A 23,269-nucleotide genomic window follows, 5' to 3' on the forward strand; every position below is an offset into this window, starting at 1 on the left:
TTCAGCTCCCACTCTCTCATTTAAAACGACTCATGCTGATTTTACTTAATGCAGTGTAATTAAGGGTAGGGCTTTTCATAGGGAAAAATGTCAATTTTCATAGACCAGAATGGAAAAACTGACAGGATGATATCAATCTTACAAACAGATTTAAAGATCTTGATGGTAAGTCAAACAATGTCATTCACTTGGGATTTTTGTGGGGCTTTGGTGGGGGGTGGAGTTTGTGATCAGTATGAACCACTTCTGTATTTGCTTGAAGACCATCCCAAAGCCTGCTATTACCTACAATTTGTCTAGAAAAAAAAAAAACTTCAGAAACAGAAGACTAGCACTGAGGGAAAGATTTGGCTTCAGCTTGTTTGGCTTGACTACTTTCAGAAAACTGTATTTTGTAACTATTTGTATACAAACAATGTAAATAATAGAACAGCTACAATTTTTTATAGTGGCTGCCCCTCCACCAATTCTAGTGCATCCCTGAAGCCAATTTCCTGTCCTCCTGACACTGATTAGCTCTTGCAGCACCTCCTGTGGCATCCTGAATGGCAGCTACAAGGGAATGGAAAGAAATCTGGTAGTACTCAGTACTTTGTAGGGCACCTCCTTACTGTGCAGTTGGCTGCATCAAGCTGCAGGGTCCCCTGGATCTGTTTGAATCTGCTAAAGGAGCTCCTGCACGTTTGTGCAACTTGACTTGGGCTGCCATGTGTTTCTGTTATCCTTGGATTATCATACATCATATCAATAGTCATTAACAGTGGCACAAGCAACATGCACAGTGCCTCATGTTTAACTGTGTAAGCTAAGGTGCTATCCAATCCTGTCAGGAAGCTTATTCCTTCCTTTCTATATACTTGCCACACATACAGCATCCAACCTCACTAAAGCCTTCTGCTGAATCTGGCATTTTTATTAGGAAATCAGTGCTTGGATGACTTGGGATGTTCATAGATAAACCAGCAACTCATTCTGCATTAAAAGAAAGGAAATTAAGGATGCCAGTGCTATCTACTTGTGTTGATGGCAGAGAGACTTCTGCTTTGCAGATGAGGTTTTCCAGGAAGATTCTGATAATGAAGCAACCTAGTAAGAATTTGCCGTGTTAGTGTTTGCTGGTGGTGGTGGAGGTGAAGTGTGATTAAAAACCCCTTAACTTTCCAGAAGAAAACAGAAAGGAAAAGGAAAACATTCAGGCTTTGGGCCATAAGGTTACCATTAATCATTTGATGCTGAAACTTCTGGCATGGCTGCATGTTTGTGGACTGTCTCTTAGCCCAAGCATATCAGTACCATTCGTCAGGCTTTCCAAGTAGCACTGGGCTGCCTTTCCCCCAGTGCAGCTGCATCCCCACATTCTCTGGCCGATGGAGGAGGGGGATTTGGACATATCGATGAGGTCCTCTAGGTGTTGACACCGGAGCTACGAGAAACAGCAGGTGCAGAGAACTCATATGTCTATTTTTGGATCTTCTCAGTTTGAGTAGTGACTGAGAGAGGCTTTCCAACACATTTCAAGATGGGGTAACACAGATGGCTTTCACAGACTTACTCCATAATGGAAATCAAGCATACTCCATGTTTCCAACATTATGTTAGTATCTTCATCAAACTTAATGGGCTAACGAGAACAGCAGCAACATAGTGTGGCCTTCAGCACTGCACGAGCAACCCTGGCCCTTGCAATAACACCACATGCACCAGCAACTCCCTGCCATGACCCTCCATCTAACCAGGGCACAAAAGCTACCTCAGCTCTGCCCCATGCTTTCCTCATAGGATTGTCTATACCAAAGAACCACAGCAACTTGCTCAAGCCTGTCTCCTACTGCCACACCCCAACACACAAGACTCATAACTCTTTCTGCTGTTTGATCTGCTGTTCTTTGTGATTTCATGAATCCTACTCCATAACAGCAAGGTCAACACTTTCAAGCCACAGCTATTCATGTTGTTCATCAAAACAGTTCGGGCTGACTAGTCACTGGACCTGGTATCTTCCAGAATAGGCTTGACACGTACAGTGGAGGTATCAGCTCTTGCAAGGCTTCCTATGCAGATACTTTAAATTGGAAGGGAACCTTCTCGGTGGAATAACTTTGCTGGCCCAGTCTGTGGGAAGAATCTGTAACTGTTTCCTTGGTCAACAGCAGCTGCTCTGGCAGCAGTGAGGGTGGTGCAGTGAAATACCTGTGCGTCAAGTGGCCAACAAGCAAGATTCTGCATAAAGAAGGTACCCCAGGACTGCCCTTTTTGTTCCATTTTCTTCTTAAGTGTTATCATTTTACAAAGTGGTATTTTTCAATCTGTGATAACACGCAGATTTTACTGAGGGCAGAGGTCAACACCTCAAGTCTGAACTCCAGGTCAAGAATTTCAAGGGAATTAGATCCACCAGTTCTTCACCATGTGTGTTTTTATGGTCATATGTTGTTATATATCTAGCCCAGGTTATGGCCTCAAGTGTTTGGCAGCTGTCCATACTCCTTGGAGGAGTTTTAGACATATATAGTCTGAGCAGACTCTCAGGGACTCCAAATGTCCATGCTAAGCACAACAGTCTGTGTCAGAAATCTGTGCTTGTTCCTAACCTGTGTTTGCACCAGTGAACAGGAGGTGCCCATTTGTAAATATTTTCTAGCTGGTGGCTCTGAAGACTTTAGCTTGAAAGACAGATACTGCAATATATATATTTTTTTCTGTAGAAAAAAGTCTTGATGGTCATCAGGAGATTTTTGGTCTTGTTACTCCTGTTCCTATTACCAAACCCTAAAAGTTTCAAGTACCGCCTGCTTGCATCACATCCCTGGGAAATAAGTAATTAGCAACCATTAAACAACTTCAGAGGCTTAGTAAATGGACACCTGCTCCCCTTTCCTTTATACCAGCCACTATGCATAGTATCAGTACTCGGTTCTGCCCCTCCTTCATTACCATTGCTGTAGTCTGAGTACCAGAAAGAAGGCTAAGCAGACATGGCAGAGTGGGCATACAAGGCAGCTCATTTCTTTGAGTACAAGCCTTCCAGCAGGACAGGACCATGCTTAGACTAATATGTTTTGCCATCAGCATTTTAAGCTGATGGGAAAGAACGCATTTTCAGTGAGAGGAGAAAGGAAGAACTCCAGCCCTGGCTACCTTTTGCACAGCTGAGCTGCTCCTGTTGTTACGGCAACAGAGGGAGATGCCTGCTGTAAGAGTAAAGGATCGAGATTTTTTGCCTGAAAGACTGAAGACAGGTAGGAGAGAGAAAGAAAAGAAATGCATTCAGGGGACATGTTGTAGCCGTCACGGACCTGAGAGGGAGGAAGGAAGGAGAAGGCAATTCTGTGTAAATATACATCATGTCACATCTATGCCTCTTCTTGAGAAGGCGTGTTCCTGCAGCACAGAGCTATGAATGTGGCAGTCCTCACTTTGGACCTGTCAGTACTGCACAGGGTAAAACCAGTGCCTGCTTATCCCAAGAGGTAAACATTAACAGGCTGAAACAAAGTAAATTGATACTCTGACACAGTGGCTGGCAATCTCAGAGTTAGTGTGACCTCTCAGCAGACACGAATCACCCACAGTGATCAGCGAGTCTCAGAATGCTGATTACAACAGTCATTACTGGCCCCGTCAGTAAAAACAGAGAAAGAACGTGTGCTCTGCCTACACTGCTAAGCTAGCTGGGCACACTGTGTCATCTTGACCATGGTGATTTTTTTGACATAAACTAGCTAGTTTTTGGTCTTATATGAATGTTACAGAAACTGCAGAAGCTGGGTTTTTTTAAGCAGCTACCCTGCTCATCGGTATGAACCTGGAAGGGCCACCTTTCAGATGGCAGATCTGCACCTATGCGTATCCCTCACTAATGCAGGTACAAACCTTCTATGGAAGACTACAAGGGGGATCTTGGGTCTGAATATAAAGAATTCAGTGAGGTACAGAAAGAGATCTAGGGGAGCCGTGGTATATTACTGTTGTGGTATATTAAAGGGTATGGAGGCCAGGTTTCACACCTGAGGATGTTGCATCCGTGACGCAGTGTGGTCACAGGCAGTTGGGTGGTGCACCAGGAACTGATTCTGTGAACACAAACAGAGCACGCAATCCCACAGTCTCCTCGCTGGGGCTGCCAGGGGGACTGTGGTGGCTTAACCTCAGCTAGCTGCCAGGTGCCCACCAAGCCCCCCTCTCACTTCCCACGCAATTACTGTTCTCTCTGGTTAAAAGTGGATGGGTAATAAACAACAGAAAATTCCTGAACTGTTATGGTCTTCAAAATCAGCATATTTTTAAACAACAAGCTGAGCATTCAGATATACTAGCAACTCAGACAAAAGCAGACACTTCCTAAACCTGGTTATGTGAGGTAGTGACAGAAGTGTTCATATTTTAGCACTTGTTATTTCTTTTTTATTATTAAGGCTGGACACTATTTTTTAATGGAATTTGAAGAACTGAGAACGGCTTCACAAATCACTTCTTAAAATCTGATGAATCAAGCAAAGAATAATACAAAGGGTGAAAAGCCTTAACATCCTGCTCTCATCAGAGTACTATGGGAAACATATAAATAAAGAAAACAAATCACTGCCCCATTCACACTTCCTCAACTGCCTAACAACTTGCAACCAGTTAATTGCACACCTGTAAAATGCATTAGAAAAGAAGCTTCTATAATGAGAAAGGACAGCACAGCCGTACTGACTCCTCCCAGGTAAATTTAACCCTTTAAATTTGACAGTGCTGAAAGAATGTGCTGAATGTACTAGCAAGGTAACTGATGTCTGCTTTATGTTCAGTATTTGATAAATAGTAATCTAAAATGACAGCTCTACATTTGTCTATTGCTATTAACCGTTGTAACCTTTACTCCTCACTTAAAAGGAAGATAAGGATTTACATGTTACACGTAAGAATTGAATGGCAAGTTAGTTACTGTTGATTAAATATATTGAAGACTGTGAAGTAATATTAGGCTGAGTTACTTTCACATTTCCAAATATTTAAGACCCAAGCAACCTGCTAGCTTGGCATATACAGTATTGCTAGGGCTAATAGCAGAACATGAGTTTCATTCTGACTTTGCAAATTCTGAGGACTTGTCAAGCTTTGCTGAGCTTAGTTTAGCATGCCTGCAACTCCGTGTTACCTGTAACAACCAATTTCTAAGTATCAGGTGCTATACATTGATCTCTCTCTAGTGACCAGTGATAGGACATGAGGAAAGGGAATGAAGCTGCATCAGGAGAAGTTCACATCGAACATCAGGCAAAGGTTCTTCACTGGGAGGGTAACTGGTCTTTGGAACAGGATCCCCAGGGAAGCAGTCAGGGCATCAAGCCTGTCAGAGTTCAAGAAGCATCTGGATGATGTTTATTGTTAAAGGAACAGAAAATTGGACTCGATCCTTACGGGTCCCTTTCAGCTTGAGATACTCTATGATTCCTTATTTTACTTTTGTGTAACTTTTTATAATTATGTGATACAACCACAATACGTGGTAATAAGCAATTAATTGTTCAAATGCAAATTTTAAGTTCAAATTTTAACCGAATTCTTATTCAGATTTCTCTTCCTATGCCCCCCCCCCCAGTACAGTTTCCTTTTTCTGTAATTATTAGATGTGGACTGATAATTTGTCTATTAGCCTGTCAAGATTTTACCTACACTGACAATGAACACTTGACTTTGCAAACTGTATTTCTTTGGGTTTTTTTCTTTTCCTATGACAAGAGTTTGAGAGTAATAACCATTCCTTGAGGAAAGCTTCCATACAGAAGCTGACTTGAGTTTTTTATGTATTTTCTGCCTTTAAAAGAGTATGTCAGTTTCACTGACCAGTTAGGACTTCAGGAATAATTTTCCTGTATTTCAATTTTTCTCTTTTCTCCTGATGGAGAGGTCACCACAGTTTTATGCTCTGCTGCCTGCCTGACCAAATGGAAGCAAAATCTACTTTATTCTGAGCAGGTTGTGTTTCAGTATGTATGAGGCACAACATAAATAATATGTGATGGTTAAGAGTAGCAGCACGGAGGAACAGAAATGTTTGTCCCAGTATCTTTAAACAGTAACTTACATACAGTGTCACAATCAATCCATACAGTGTCACAATCACCCCAACCAAGTTTTTTCTTTCTCTGTGCAAGTGAAGAGCACTGAACCACAAGTAAGTGCGCAGGTATTGACATGAAGCAGGGATTTTTAGCCTGGTACCAGCCATTAGCTGGGGCCCTGGGAACTCCAGCACAAACAGGGTGGGACATTTCTGCCCCCCGAGCAAGCACTCTGTACATGTCTACTCCTGACTGAAGCATCAAGATGTACTAGGTAGCAACTGAGGAGAAACAGGCTCTTCTAAAATGTGCTTTATCTGATTTCTTTCCAACATCCAGCTATAAATAAGATTAATCCTGTCCTAGAAGGGTCTCACATCACCTTCGTGACCTACAGGAAATTAAAACAAATACTTCATATATAGAGGGCAATGTTATATTTGTGTGTGTGTGTATAGATAACTCCCACTGAATATAAACTTGCAGCAAAGAAGTTGCATTTGAAAAAAAAATCCACAAAAATGTGTGTGTAGTCTTTCATCACAAGCCATTACTGGAGCCCAGGAGCTAGCAACGGTGCAACACTAAGTCATGTAAGAAAAATGGAGATGTATAATAATAAAATAATACTGCAGATGCCATGACCAATTTTCCTGATATAAGAGCAGGTTTAAGATTGCACAGCCCTAGATTGTGCCACACCATTCATTGCTGTCCCTGGGCCACAGTTCCTCCAAGCCTCAGCTGGATGTTACAAAGTATTCATCTGCAACATCCCTTTAAGTGATCAGGCTTCCTGATCTTGTGACTCCAGTGCCCATGCCATTTTGTCACAGCACCTTTTCTGTGCTCTCAGGCTGTTGGATTTTTCTCTAACACACTTCTCTTCGGATCAGTACACTGAACACCACTCCAACATTTGTTCCTTTATCATAGGAAGATAAAACAGGCCTTAAATACCCTACAGATACTTGTATTTGCGAGTGTATGGTACTTAACTCAAAGCAGGTCTTAGGCATCTCCTATAGATTTTCTATGCTCTTAAAATGCAAAATGAAATTAAGCTAGGGGAAGCTGAATTAAATGTGCTTTTAGCATAAAGCTTGCCATAGTCTGCTGAGAGTCTTTTAAATGGATACTGTGATACCAAAGTTTTATGGATTGCCAAGAACTCTTTAATGGTACTCTCAGCTGAAAAGCAATTGGAGAGGTGGGTGAAAAGGGCATGCTTTTTCTTTATTTCAGCCATTGATGCATCAAAGAATGGAAGCAGCAAAACATTTTCAGTAGCTATTTGTTAGAGTTGAAAGCAAAATAAACTGTTCTCTACTTCTAGGTAGCAATGCACCTGCAGTAGGAATACTTACAAAAAAAACAAAAAAGGAAGAAAAAGAAAACATTGTGAACATTGGTAATGCATCATTTGCAACTGACAATTTTGTATTGGCTTTGGTAAATACAGTTTTATCTACAAATAAATGAAAACTGGGTATTTCCTGCTAGTTGTTTAGCAACTGCATGCTTTCAAAATGAAGAAAACTGCTGATAAGTCATCATTCGATTTTGAGAGGTTTATATCGCAAGTCTTTAATGTGAGAAGTTTCAGCTCAAGATTTTCAATGGGAAATATTTCACACCGTCAACTCTGAATGTTTGGAAACACTGAGGCACATTCCCATAACATGCTTCTCTAATGTTACCATTTGAAGTCTAATATTGTGCTTTGCAACAGTATTTCTGAGCATTTTGCAAAGATTTTCCAGTTAAAATATTTACATTATGAATAATGAAAATAATGATGGTGGATACCAGCAGCTAAATACTATATTTATTCCTGCACAATGCACTGAAAAAATTATTGCAGAATCTTACAGTGAGCACACAACTCAAATGTTAAATGTTAAAGAAATAACGTATTAAATAAAGGATAATTGACAACAAAGTTAGTAAGAATTATTTGATTGTAAATGTAACGCTTATTTAAAAAACATGTCTAGAGAAAACAAAAACTGAAATAGGGTAACAATTCCTCATTTATACTAGATAACAAATATGTTTATATAACATTGTTATTTCAGCACAGAAAATAACATTGAAGTTAATTCTATTTTTTTGTGATAATGTTTTAAGCAACAAAAGCTGTAGGCATTGCTGAAAGTTTCAGATTTATCAAGTGGCTGCACATGTATTTGGAAAAATAAATTTTATAGAATGTATATACAAAATTTTGTACTAAAAATGGTCTTAAGAATGTGTCTTCTAATTCAGTTCATTAATAAGTCATCTATGGTATTGTCTTCTTATAGTTAATTCTGATCTCAAAAACTATGGAAAGAATATTTTATCTCTGTAAAAGGACATAGTCTACAGACAACTATGCATTTATACTTCCATAGCTGAGTTTCCAAGTTATGATAATTTCAATTATAAATGATTTAATATTTGAACATAAAAATAACATTTTAATAACAAATTACAAATAACTGACTGCAGAGAATCAGGCAAGGGTGTCACCTGACATTGTTTCTAACAGAGGCCCGACTAGTAGAAGTATCTCCCAGCATCTAGTTAGGGAATCCATGAGCCTGAGGTAGTTTCTATGTGCCCATTGACTCTTGAAGATACACAAATTATCTGCAAAATCCTCCTGCTTCAGACTATACTGCTACTGGCACTTGTGCCCTGGTTTAATTTTCTTCCAAGTAGCTGGTAAACTATAACAATCTGTTATGGCAGCTGATGAAACCAAACAAATATTCTGACTGTGAAATCACAAAACCTAGTGTATATCCATTTGCAATAGGCAGGAAAAAATCAACCTCCATTCATGAGCATCGGATCGGAAGTATAGTGCAGGCAGTTCTAATGTGCAGCAGATGTGGTTGCCACCAGTCCAGATGAAATCTGGCATGCGCTAAGAAACTCTTTAATCTAGACAAAACCCTCATGTCTTACTGGGTGGGTTACAATATAGCCAACATACACAACTGATTTATACTGCAATATTTATACTGATGCCCCATCCCAAGGGGTGTTCAAGGCCAGGTTGGATGAGGCTTTGAGCTACCTAACCTAATAGAAAGTGTCCCTGCTCCATGGCAGTGGGGTTGGAACTTGATGATCTTTAAGTTCCCTTCCAACCCAAATTATTCTTTAACTCTGTGATTCTATGATTAAATAAAAACTCCAATATTATATGTTATTATTCAAACTAGTTTTTTTTAGCCACAATAGCAGCATCCTTGTACATCTAGATCTCCACTGACACCAAAGGTTGCTGCGGCCGCTGCAATCAAATGGCCTCACATTTTCTGGGACTCTTACACAAACAGTAAATACAGATGCTTAAAAAAGACCAGGCCAAGCACACTGCTTCTGTAACAGGCCTAGTCCGCTGTGTGTAAGACAAAAGATCAACCCTCAGACAACACCAGAATAGGCCAAGTGCATCAGACCAATGTGTTCTGTGCAGCCCCCTGCAGCCAAGCATCCATCGCACAGCCCTGGCCACTCTGCCGCAGGGTCACAGCCCAAAGTAGTTACTACGCAAAGTAGTTACTGTTACAAAAAGTGGAAAATTTTGTATTTAAGCTGAAGTAGAGTTAAGTTTCATCTAAACTGTTCATCTAGACTGTTCTTTGACAGTTAGGCAGAAAGTCCCTCTGATGACCAGAAGGCCATATCCTGGTCTGCATCGAAAGAAGCGTGGCCAGCAGGTCGACGGAGGTGATTCTGCCCGTCTATTTCTCTCATGAGACCTCATCTGGAGTATTGTGTCCCATTCTGGAATCCTCAACATAAGGAGATGGAGCTGTTGGAACAGGTCCAGAGGAGGGCTACAAAGATGATCCAAGGGCTGGAGAATCTTCCATATGATGACAGGCTGCAAGACTTGGGCTTGTTTAGCCCAGGGAAAGCTGTAAGGAGACCTTATAGCGACCTTCCAGTACCTGAAGGGGCTGCAGGAAAGCTGGGGAGGGACTGTTTACAAAAGGCTTGTAGTGATAGGACAAGGGGCAATGGGTAAAAACTGGAGAGGGGCAGATTTAGACTGGATGAGAGAACTTTTTCACGATGGGAGTGGTGAGGCACTGGCACAGGTTGCCCAGGGAAGCTGTGGCTGCCCCATCCCTGGAGGTGTTCAAGGCCAGGTTGGATGAGGCCTTGGGCAGCCTGGTCTGGTGGGAGGTGTCCCTGCCCACGGCAGAGGGGTTGGAACTGATGATCTTTAAGGTCCCTTCCAACCCAAATTATTCTATGATTCTGTGCTAGCACGTTTAAGCTTTTTTTCCAGACACGGTTCATCCTCTGACAGTGCTAACACCTTGTGTGCAGTGTGATCTGTGCTGAAGAGACCTCTCTTCTCTGCAATCACCTCTTTGCAGCCTCTCCCCACCTCAAAGCAAGGTCAGGCAGAGCTGGAGCCAGCTCCAAATTTGCGAGCGTTTCAAAAGTTCATAATAGCATTAAAATTAATCCTCGGGAAGCATCAGAACAGGCATAAGATTTCTTGGGAAATCTATACCCCTGCAGGTAAGCGGAACCCGCGCTCTGCCCCAGCTCTCGCCCGGCTGCCCCCTCCCCACAACCCGCCTCAGCTGCCCCGAGCGCCGCCGCCGAACCACGTGACCGCGCGCGACTCGCGCGCCACCGGCCCGCCCCGCCCCGCGCCGTCCAGCTGAGAGGAGGAAAGGGTGAGCGGGGCAGGAGCGGCGGGCGGAGCGACGGAAGCCGCGCGGGCTCAAAGCGCGGAGTAGTCGGGACGAGGAGCGAGGAAGCGGCGGGAGAGGAGGGAGGGAGGGAGGCGAAGCCTCAGGGAGGAGGAGGAGGAGGAGGGAGCGGGAACGGGCGTGAGGTGCAGGGACCTGAGGGGGCGGGAGGGGGGAGCTGCGGGGAGCGGGTGGCGCATGCGGCGCGGCAGGCCCGAGCTCGCGCCAGGCGCCCGGCCCCGCCCCTCGCGCTCCGCGGGGGGGATCCTGTGGGCGGGGCGAAGGGGAAGGGGCGGGGCTTGAGCGAAAGGCGGGGAGCGAAAAGGGGCGGGGCTTGAGCCAAAGGGGTTTGCTGAGAAGGGGCGGGGCTTAGCCGGAGGGGGCGGGGCTTAGCAGGAAAGGGGCGGGGCTTGGCCTAGCCCCCGCTGTGTCGGGAGCACGCGGAGGGGGGCGGTGCGGGTGTAGGAGCGTCTTCCTTTGTCCTTTTCTCCTTCAAGTGACTCACCTGTTAATTCCCTGTGGGAAGGCAGTCTGTGTGTTCCGTTCGTGATGGTGGTTAACTCGGGCCGCACTGCAGGGTGGGAAGGCGGAGGCTTCAGTGTGAGCGGCGTTGGCTTGTGCAGGAGGGAATGGAGGCTTCAAAGTGCCTCCGTGGTTGATGTCCCCGATTCTCTTGCATTTTGTCTGCAACTGGGACTTCTGTGAAGCACTTCCCTCAGCTCTGGGCTGGATGCACTTTTTATTTCCACTTTATTAAATTTCTGTTGGATCTTCTGTTTGTCCTACGAAGAGTATTTTCAGTGACAGATCTCTTATCGTCCTTATTGAGTGGCTTTCCTGTTACCCTACATCTTGTGCATCTGAGAGATAAATTGTTATTTTGGTTCATAATGATGTAGCTTGTCTTAAAGTGGCTGCTTTTCCATGTCTGGTACTTGTCCTTCAATCTGCTCTTAGTTTAATGCTTCTTTGTATGAAGGTCACAACACTCGTAGCTGAAGAGATTGAGCCACTTCCTAGAGATGATAGAATCGTACAATCATGAGGTTGGAAAAGGCCTCATGGATCATTGAGTCCAACCATTCCTATCTGCCGCTAAACCATGCCCCTCAGCACCTTGTCTACCCGTCTCTTAAAAACCTCCAGCGATGGTGATTCAGCTACCTCCCTGGGCAGCCTGTGCCAGTGCCCAATGACCCTTTCTGTGAAAAAAATTTTCCTGACGTCCAGTCTGAACCTCCCCTGATGCAGCTTGAGGCCATTGCCTCTTGTCCTGTCCCCTGTCACTTGGGAGAAGAGGCCAGCACCCTCCTCTCTACAACCTCCTTTCAGGTAGTTGTAGAGAGCAATAAGGTCTCCCCTCAGCCTCCTCTCCTCTAGGCTAAACTAATCAGTTCCCTTAGCCAGTCCTCGTAAGACTTGTTCTCCAGCCCCTTCACCAGATTCGTTGCTCTTCTCTAGACTCGCTCCAGAGCCTCAACATCCTTCTTGTGGTGATGGGCCCAGAACTGAACACAGTGTTCGAGGAGCGGTCTCACCAGTGCCGAGTACAGGGGAAGAATAACCTCCCTGGACCTGCTGGTCACACTGTTTGTGATACAAGCCAAGATGCCATTGGCCTTCTTGGCCACCTGGGCACACTGCTGGCTCATGTTCAGTCGACTGTCAATCAACACCCCCACGTCCTTCTCCTCCGGGCAGCTTTCCAGCCACTCTTCTCGTAGTCTGTAGCACTGCATAGAGTTGTTGTGCCCCAAGTGCAGGACCCAGCATTTGTCCTTGTTGAACCTCATGCCATTGGTCTCAGCCCAGCGGTCCAGCCTGTTCAGATCCCTGAACAGAGACAGAGATGTCTCTGTGGTGTTCTTACCTTTTCTAAGGAAAGTTAATTTTTCAGGAAGTCAATGAAAAACTTAGATGGAAAAATTACAATTGAACATAAAGTAGATTCTAACCTCATAATAACTTTTAATTAGCCGCTATTCCATTGTGATTTTTGTTCATATTGGATCATTGCTCTTCCGTTGAACTAGAATTAATTGAGTACATTGAGGTGCCAAAGAAGGAGATGGAGGAAAGCCGCTTCACACCTCTCTCGATAATTTATTGTACCAGCACATTTTTTGTCTTATTGTACACAAAAAGTATACGTGCATACATAGTTGTTCATTGTTCACTTAGGATGAAAATAGCAATTAATTGTCAACAGAATACGCTTGGAAGTCAAGACTCCTCATGGCTTTTCAGGTTAAAAGAAATAATTCCTCTGAAAGACTTCAGAATTAGACTTGATTTTCCAATACACAGGTTTGTAACTGAATCCACATGCATTTTGTAAAAATCACAGAATCACTATGTTGGAAAAGACCCCCAGGATTATCAAGTCGAACCATTCCTATCAACCACTAAACCATGCCCCTCAGCACCTCATCCGCCCGTCTTTTAAATACCTCCATGGACGGTGACTCAACCACCTCTCTGGGCAGCCTGTTCCAGTGAACAATGAGCCTTTCTGTGAAAAATTTTTTTTCTGATACCTAGTCTGAACCTACCCTGGCAGAGCTTGAGGCCAATCCCCTTGTCCTATCACCTGTCACTTGGGAGAAGAGGGTAGCTCCCTCCTCTCTACAATCTGCTTTCAGGTAGTTATAGAGAGCAATAAGGTCTCCCCTCAGCCTCCTCTTCTCAAGGCTAAACAACCCCAGCTCTCTCAGCCACTCCTTGCAAGACCTGTTTCCCCAGCCCCTTCACCAGATTCGTTGCTCTTCTCTGGACTCGCTCTAGAGCCTCAACATCCTTCTTGTGGTGAGGGGCCCAGAACTAAACACAATATTTGAGATGTGGTCTCACCAGTGCCGAGTACAGGGGAAGAATAACCTCCCTGGACCTGCTGGTCACACCGTTTCTGATACAAGCCAAGATGCCATTGGCCTTCTTGGCCACCTGGGCACACTGCTGGCTCATGTTCAGTCGACTGTCAATCAACACCCCCAGGTCCTTCTCCTCCGGGCAGCTTTCTAGACAGACTTCTTCTAGTCTGTAGCACTGCATAGAGTTGTTGTGCCCCAAGTGCAGGACCCGGCATTTGGCCTTGTTAAACCTCATGCCATTGGACTCTGCCCAGCGGTCCAGCCTGGTCAGATCCCTTTGCAGAGCCTCCCTACCCTCCAGCAGATCAACACTTCCTCCCAGCTTAGTGTCATCCACAAACTTGCTAAGGGTGCACTCGATGCCTTCATCCAGGTCATTGATAAAGACATTGAACAGGGCTGGACCCAGCACTGAGCCCTGGGGACACCACTTGTAACTGGCCTCCAGCTCCAATTTCCATCACTCTTTGGGCCCGGCCATCCAACCAGTTTTTCACCCAGGAGAGTGTGCGCCTGTCAAAAATGTTACAATTTTAACTGCTGTGGTTGGGAAATTTAGATTCTAGAAGTTGTAAATATCTTTCACTTTTAAAATTACAGATTATTCTGTGTAACTTTTACTTGGTTAGTGAAAGAGTTTTGCTCCTGGTGTTGATAGGGAATAGCTATATGCACTGTATAGTAGTGGGTGGTATCCACATCCTTGAGAATAATATGTGAATCATGCTGAACAATAAAGACTCATTTAAATAAGTTTCACAGTTACAGTTGGAATTTTGTGATGGAATCTTCATAAGTTGACCGATGTGCCACAGATCCCAGCTATTTCTGTAATACCCAGATCCTTATGCTTTGCTTTTGCTTGAACAATACATTATCATTGTAAAACAATGACTCTGTTTTCCACATGATCTGTACTGCATATATTTCATGATTTTAAGAAACTTGTGGACCAGTTGAATTTAGCTACACTTCTAAATAGAGGCCAAACCAGACATTTTTTCTGTTAATTAAGATAATGTTTTTGGAGGTTTTTCATCCTCATTGAAATTTTGGCAAGAATAAACAAATCCTAGTTCTATGCATTAGAATTAGAATTCTTTCCATGGAAAATAAATTTATTTTCACACTTGAAAATGATTCTTTGACATTCTAGAACCACGTTCAGTTGAGAAATATGTATTTTAGTGTTCATGTTCTATAAAATTCAAAGACAGGACAAGCTAAAGGCCCAGAATTCCAATTAGCTAAACCCAACAGCAGTTAGTGCAGAATGAACATTTGTAGTTTTATAGAAGTTGTGTCCTTTTGTGTGTTTTTCCACTCAAATGGTTTAGTGTTTAAAAATGAAAACTATGAATTTCTTCATATATTACGAGAAGGATATCAATAATAATTGCCTGGAATATACACTGCAGGTCCGGAACTGCTGGAGAAACCAGATTCTGAGGTGTGTAAAGTGTGTGCTCTTCTCCCTGTCAAAGGAATTTAATACTTCTAACTGATTTGATCCTAAACTATTCTTTAGATACAAGGGGGAATGGCACCTTGGTTAATTTGTCTCTCGCTTTGTGAAAAAGTTACCAGTTCATGCCAGAAATTAATTAATCTGCAAATGCTAAAATAACTTTCTGCTTTTGTAATGTAGCTATGGATGCCTTTTCTATTAGTTTTTCAATACAGTTGTTAATTATGTATTCCTCAGAGTTTTTGGGTTTAATTGTTTTGTTGATTCCTCAGGCCTGAGAAGTTTATATGGCAGCTGAACTTGTCACAAATCCCAGATTCAAAATCAATATGGTGGTGGATGGTTTATTAGAGTACACTAGGTACACCCTTAGGAAGTCCCACAGTGACCTCTAATGTTCAAGGATAAACCCCGAGTTGTTAAAATAAAGGAAGTTATTTTTTTAAGGCACAATTTTGTGTTTTACTTTGTACATTTAGGTTTTTTAGTATGCAACAGGAATTAGTAGTGGGTTCCTCAGGCCTTACTGCTGGGTGTCGTAGGAATGTTATCTTGGGGAGTCAGTTCCAGTTCCCCTTGTTTTGAGCAAGTTTGCACAAAGCCCTCTTTACACTAATCAATGGAGAAATACTTTGTTGTAGAGTACATGAAAATGGTGAATATGTTTCAAATATTAAATATATTCTCTCTGTTTTTTCTTCTGTAATTAATTATTCATGCCATAATAAATGTTATTGTCACTTATTATTCTGTCCTTACATACTCAATGCATACTTGCATACTTGAAAGATTCATAGCCAAGAAGCTTGTTTCTTGTATTTGCTTTTTCCTTAGGGTAGAAGAACCTTCCCATTTCTGTACTAAACTTGCATGGTTTAAATACAAATGCAAAAACTTCTAGAAAGTTTGTTTCTGACAATATTAATGTTTTGAGTTGAATGCTGTCCTTAGACTGCTTATTGAATAGTATATGAATGCTTAACATTATGTATTCTTGGTAAAAAAATATTACTTTCTTTTTGTTGTTTTTGCTTAAGATTGATTCTGAACAACAACAACTAACATGACAGTTTCAATGAATTTGAAGGAATCCAGAGAACTGACTAGATAAATGTGCAAATGAATTAAAAATCAAAGCTTATGCTGTTGTTTCCTGTAAATATACTTTACAAATTTAGTGAGTTTGGAAGCAACATGTCATTTATGCAGTCTGCTCAAGACCAAAACATAACAGCAGCTGGTAGTTGTTTGCAAAGGGTGCTTCAAATCAATTTGTAAAATTAACTTACTTTGCACGCATTGAATCTTTATGCTAAAAGGCAACACAGAACATTAACTTGCGAGAAGCTAAATACTTGTTATGTTATTCACTTAAGTGTGTTCCAAAATGGATGTAATTTAGTACTTTCCTTTGTGTGTGATATATGTGAATGATTATTAGTTTCTTTGAAGATACAGGAACAGGAATAAATATAATTATTGTGCCTTTTATGCTAGAATAAAGTTGCCTGTTGCCTGTGGGATAGTATTTGAAGAGTTTGCATTTCATCTAAAGTTCAACTGCTCTGGAAAGGTCTAATTTATAGCTATTACTGATCTTTTATTGTATTGCAGTACCCGTAAAAAAGTGATTATTGCTGTTCCTTTTCTTGGTTGCTTACATGTGTGAAAATCTTATATAACTTGTCAGAACTTAGGAGTGGCTGGTTACTCTTCATTCTGAGCTAGTTGTTACTTTAATTGTTGAGAGTAACTTCCCTATACAGCTGGAATTTTTTCCACTTTTGCTTTGTATATGAAGAGTGAAATGTTTTGTTTGGAGATGCATAGTTGTCCATGAGGGTAAAATTTGTGTCCTTGAAACACAAAATCAATTGGTAAGAATAAGCAATGGACTGATATTTTGTACATGAGAGAGATCCTGGTGGTGGGATGTAGTAATATTAGATTAAAAGAAGAATAATTTCTACATTAAACTGATTTTTTCCCCAGTTGTGACATGGAAACCTGTGACATCAGGTTTCTGATGGTTGTGGTTTAAGCTTTTTTGTTTGTAAGCTGAAGATTCACAGTATTGATCAATTTTTGTCTCCTTCTGGGGACTGCTGTGTATGTTATAGCTCTGAGAAGATTACAAAACTAGATTTTTATTGTTGCTTTTTGTATTGTGGTATCTTAGGAAAATAAATCTGTATGTTTCATTGTGATGGGAGCTGTTATGAGGAAATCATAGTTGCTTTAATTCAAGCTAAGGCATAAGAGAATGGTGTATAATGGAGTTCAAGCTAGCAAAATCTTCTGCTTTAGATTGGACCAAGCAAAACATGTAGGTATCAGGCCAAAATTACTAACCTAGGAGAAACAGAACAGCAGAGCATTAGAGAGCATGGATGCATAGTTACTGAAAATGCTGACTAGGTTAGGATTTGCTGCTTCAGTGATACAACAGTCATTTCCATGATTTGTGACATTTCCAAACTTGTGATAGAGCAGTATTCTTTAATGACTGTGTGCCAAGGGGGTGCAGGAAGATTAATATGATGGAGGAATACGGTGTGGAAGACCTGCATGTAGAGTATAAATACATCAATGGATTGGAGATTTCACCACTATGGTGAAATAATACAAGGGTGGAGTTCTTTTTGTCAAAGGGTGAATGAGAACTTCTTCCGGAACCAGGCAATATTTTTAAATGAACACTTAAATGGTCTGGTCTGTTTTGATTATTTTTAACTGAAAAATCACATGTGCTAATCTATTATGATTCTTCTGTGGCAGTCATCACCATCATATCTGTGTGCATCAACCTGTACTTGACTTGTAATTCACTTAATGTGAATTAAGTTAGCCTACTAAAAAGTCTGTGTACTTGTACCCTTACAAAAATTACTGTAATGTAAAAGTTATTGAAAGGGACAACTGAAATGAGAAATTAGGGTCAGGCTGCATGGCAATAGTTTGTTCTGGCCTTGTATCAGGAAAGATTGTAGGAGAAGCACATGTTAAAAAGTTCACAGATTCTGAGCAGCATCCTGTTCATGACAATTATTAGACCAGGTATACCTTTGTTTTCAAGTTGTACCGGTCTTAATTAAAAGAAAAGCTTTTGTGCTCAATTTTATATTTTGTAGGATGCAACAGAATTGGGCTCATTCACATGTTTTAGTATTTTCTGTTATGAAAGTTTTCCTTGTTTTCAAGCCAGTTGTACCTGAATTCTCATGTGATGCCATTGATTTATAGAAAAATACATATTGTGATTCACAGAGAAGTTGGTTGTTTGTATGGCTTATGGAACCGTAAAGTACTAGTGAAATTATTAATTTCTGAACTAGATGAAATAGTTCATTTCAAACTAAGATAGCAGTCTTGGCTGGGAAGTTGTTTTGCATACAGGTTGTAATTCCGTCCTTCATGTTCTCTCGTACCTTCTTGTAGAAGCACATCAGGGGCCATTTTATTTCCTTTGTGGATGGCTGGTAATGCCTTGTTTTTACAGCTATTTTTTCTATCATACTTCTGTGGGTAATTTTTAAGTACCTAGATTTGCAAATGTATTGTAACCTGGGGCTTTCTGAATGTTACTTGATGAGTTTCTGCAGGCTGTTTGATAAACAGTGTTTTCTAATGTGCAGGCAAGTGTAAGAAAAAATAAACATCTCATACATAGAGAGCTATCTAAATAGCATCTCTGCTCCATATGTTGTAGTACCCACGAGAGGCTCATTATAATCCCTGGACCTTTTGTGCACCAAATACTTCAGTCCAGATAATGCTGTGCTCCATCTGCCCTAATCTCTGAGCTGCACAATGTGAAATTCTTAATGCTTTGACCTGCTGTATGACAGCATTTTTGGTCTTGGATTTTTCTTGTCCATGTTGGCATTTCAAATAAGTTTTCAAGGTTGTTACTTTGAAGTTTGTCAGTTCTACTGAATTATTCTGTGTTTTTTTGTTTTGGGGTTTTTGTTTTGTTGTTTTTCATTTTTTTTCTAAACCAAAGATAATTTATAAGTACTGGTAAATGTATGCATCCCTAAATTATTTGTAGTATGTTTTATGTGTTTGATTTTGTTGTGCCGTCTTTTAAGTGTTGTGATTTGTTGATTTTATTCAAGGTGTCACTGACTGGGCAGAGATCCAGAAAATATTTTTTCGGTGAAGAATCCATTGCTTGCTCCACTGACATACATTTAAACCTGCTGTATATTTATCTGTCAGCATAAAACAGGCACAGCAATCGATTTCAGAATTTTACTCTGGAAATGTGATGGTCTTAAAATCTACGCTTACTTCAGAAATCTTTAAGTTTCATATACCAGAGTTTGCTACTCAGTATCATGCAATATTGATAATTTTTTAAAAAGCACTTGAAATAACTGTTACTTACTGATTTATTAGTTGGATGATTTTAGAATTTTTAAGACGTTTATACAATTGCGATGTTTTATGTTCGTTTATATATTAGGAAATAGGGTTATGTTTTTCAAACTTTTTAGTGTATATTTGTCTATGAAATAGTTAGCTTCTCCTTTTTGTTGGCTTATTTTTGCTGGCTCATTTTTGTTGGCTGTTACTGTCTAACACTTCTTCAGGTTCTGTATAATTAAATTTAAAGCTGTTAGAAAGTTGACTATTCATTCTGGAGGGTATTAGTCTTTAAAAAAATAGCAAACTAATTTAAAGGAGCATTACAAACAACTTTGTAACCTCAGATGCTAAAAATAAAGTAGATTAGGGACTTGGAACTACTTAATTTCTACCTTGCTAAAATTTGTAATTCACTTTTAAACATAAAAATTTTCATGTATAAATGACAGGCACACATGACATTTATGCATTTTTTTAAGAACCCATTCATTAACTTGATATAGCAAATATAAATATAAAATAATATATATCTAATATAAATACAAGTGCAAACTAGAATATTTTTATATTATAAATATATTTTTTCTGTAATATAGAGAAAAATGTATCAAATTGAAGTATTAGAAAGTTATGGCAATATTCGCTTCAGTAGTTTTCACAGATTTTCTCAAACTGAATGTTTTCTAAGAAACTAGTTAATTAGAGCACATTGAAATTATAAAATATAAGGTCCAACAGCAGAATATTATCTCCAGGAGTCCTAGCTATCTAATGATATCTTTGTTTTTTAAAAAATACTTCAACCAGAAAATGTATTTTTTTTTTTTAAAAGTGTAAGGATCTTTATTGTGTCTACCCTTTACTACCATAGAATCTTTCTTGTGCCTACAGTAAATGCTTATCATTACCTTTTCCCCTTCTTTTCTCCTGAAACCACCTAAGAATTAGAAAAGAGAACACTGCACATTTTAATTTAGCAGTGTTTATCGGTTGAGGGTTATCCATTCTGGTGTATAATTACTTCTAGGTGATAATGCTGCAAACTGGCTTTCTGCTCCCTACTTTCAAGCTCATCCCCTCTGGCAATGCAAGGCTATTTGAAACCCCTCTTACTGAAAGAGTGATGGGTAACCTTCTGTTTACTGTCAGCTGGATGATGAACTATTGTGTCAACAGTTGCATGGCAACTCTGGCTGGGAGTATACTTATCCAAAGCTTGTCAGTGGTTTTTGAAGGAGAAAGCTTATGAAATAGACCTGGCAAAGTTGTGCACGTGGTTCAGTGAGATAAGGTCTTACTCTTGAGTTAATGTTTTGTTATATGGAAGAAATCAGGAAACTTTCAGAATGTAGTGTGTGACTGGAAATGAAGGATTCATCTTGATGGGGATGGAAGATAAATCTGCTGATTTGATCAGTTGCTTAGTAGAGGGAGGGAAGGTAAATAAATAAATAAATAAATTCAGGGCAAGTAGAAAAGTCCTTGAGCACAACAGCTGTTGTTGGCTTTGGTGGCTTTGCAAATTGATGTCTTGTAGGTGTTTCTCCCCCTCATCTTTATTTATACTATACCTGGTGATAATGCATGTGTCCAAATCCACAAAAGTAGGACCTGAGCTTCCAGCATTGTCCACAGCTGCTTAATTTTCTCAGAGTTGCCTTGGGCAAGGGATGTACAGACAATGTAGCATTTTGTCTCAACTGTTTTAACCTGGCTGCTAGATTCTGTGTTACTATTAATTAGCTTGTAGTTGCTGGAGCATATGGTTGGTCTCCTGTGGATTGTATGACCAATTACTTTTCTTCAGATACTAGATTTTTCTCTAGATACCAACACAGGGCTTTTGCAAGATGCTTATAACAAGTTTTGTCAATGGATTTAGTCGAAGGGATGGGGGAAACATCATGCTTCATTATTAATGAAAAATAGGTTTGACTATGAGGAATTAAAAAAGTCAGTACATTTATCCGATTTCTTAAAGTTTTTTTTTAAAAATCCTAAATCAGTCATGTTATGATACATCTGTCAGCCAATGTCTTTCAGCTCAAAGAGTGGCTGTAGAGCATAGTAGGTATGTTTGTATGCAAGATCTCAAAACTGTGTTTTGAGGCCAGTACTGATGATGAAGTGGAAGAGGTCTGAGATACGCCAGACGTCATAGCAGAGGAGTAGAATTCCAGTCAGAAGCCTTGAAAGGCAGAGTTCAGAATCATTAGATTGAGAGAAGGGTGTTAAGATGTATGAAATTGTATAGTTTCTTCAACAGTAGACAAAACTCTGACTTCTAGACATTCTGGTTTTATGTGGAATAATTCTAAAGGTAAATCTGTGCTGACTAAAACTCCAATAATGAGTGCTTAAATGGTAAGCTGGAAGCAAAGCATTTTAACATCTGTCTTGAATTGATGAGATTTTTGTTCTGTTTCACAACACATTTCAAATTCTTTGTGAAAGCTGTTGATACAAATTGAAAATATTTTCATGAAATGTGCAGAAAGAAAATATAATGAATTACAGGCATTATTCCTGTTAAACTTATGTTCTTTTAGAAGACAGATCTTGTTGTTTCAAGGAATACATTAGCTGGAAACAACAGTTTAAGTTGTTTTTGCCAACAGGCGAGGGGCAGCATTTCTTAGAATAAAAGTGCAGTTATGTAAAGTATGCCGATACCTTTGCAGCAATACCTGGATTTTCAGCTTGCTTTTCAGAGGTGTAACTAATATGATTTTCATGTGCTTTGTAGGTATTTTCAAGAATATTCAGTGGTTCAGGGATAAATGAATAGATGAGACATAGCATAATAAAAGGTGGGTTGGAGTGGAATAGTCCTATGTGTTATCTCTTAGCTGCCCGTTTTGCCAATATGCTTTTAACTTTCCAATGTAGTAATAAGCCAGGAGTCTTTGTGTTGCTGTCTGTCAATTTAAAGTGACAATTTAAATTACTTTTACATGTTTGCAGTTACCGCCAGGTGTGGAAATCATGCGTTTGTGTATTTTTATGTGTGAAAATACTTAAGAAAGAAGTGCTAATCTGTGGCAAATACTCAGGTTTCCCTTACATAACACAATCTGTCTTCAGGGGTTGCAAATTAACTGCTACCAGTGTATAGAAAGAAAATGATTTAAAGGATTTTGGTTGTAAACTCCAACTGAATGCTCTGTAATTGGTAAGTTCAGTCTAGATGCTGTCTTTGTTGGTTTGTATTTTTAGATTTTGTTTGGTCATATCATTTTGCTTCTGGCTTAGCTAAACTGTTACCTTTGAGTCATTTTTATCAAGTACTTCTGCTAGAAAAGGATCACAGTAAATGGTCATATTAGCTACAGGGTAAATGCCAAGTATCAAACTCTGTTCTACAGAGCAGACTTTGAAATTCTGATGAAGATTTCTTTTCTTTTTTGTTTTCATGTGCACATTCATATTTTTCATTGTGGATATCGGGAGACTCCAGGAGATAATAGAATTATTTTTTTCTTAAAAAAATTTACTTTTCTTTCTTGCCTTTTTGGATTGCTACGCCCGTGTTGTTACTTAATTTGTTTTATAACAACTTTTTTTTTCTTTTTTCCATTTACTTCATATTTTTCAGATTATGGCACAGGCTCACAGTATGGGGAAGAGATACATTAAGGCCTTTTTCAAAGGTTTCTTTGTTGCTGTTCCAGTTACAGTGACTTTCCTGGACAGAGTTGCCTGCGTAGCAAGGGTGGAAGGAGCATCAATGCAGGTATTGTTGGAAATATGTTTTGTCTGTCAGGAAATTATAAAGTGGCTGTCCAGTGGCAGTACTAAGGA

General features: G+C 40.3%; 1 protein-coding gene across 2 annotated transcripts in view; it reads left to right on the top strand.

Annotated features, from left to right (window-relative positions):
* Positions 1 to 23,269, top strand: part of IMMP2L (inner mitochondrial membrane peptidase subunit 2) — a 570,080-nt gene that overhangs the window by 105,202 nt on the left and 441,609 nt on the right. The window contains exons 1-2 of one of the 2 annotated variants that reach the window (XM_069851312.1): positions 10,724 to 10,744; positions 23,064 to 23,201. In XM_069851312.1, the coding sequence (XP_069707413.1) occupies positions 23,067 to 23,201 (135 nt within the window). In that variant the 5' untranslated portion in view covers positions 10,724 to 10,744; positions 23,064 to 23,066. Of the gene's footprint in view, positions 1 to 10,723; positions 10,745 to 23,063; positions 23,202 to 23,269 lie in introns of those variants that run through there. The other variant, XM_069851320.1, reaches the window with a different exon arrangement.

The sequence above is a fragment of the Phaenicophaeus curvirostris genome, chromosome 1 (genome assembly GCF_032191515.1).
Source record: "Phaenicophaeus curvirostris isolate KB17595 chromosome 1, BPBGC_Pcur_1.0, whole genome shotgun sequence".
NCBI lineage: Eukaryota > Metazoa > Chordata > Aves > Cuculiformes > Cuculidae > Phaenicophaeus > Phaenicophaeus curvirostris.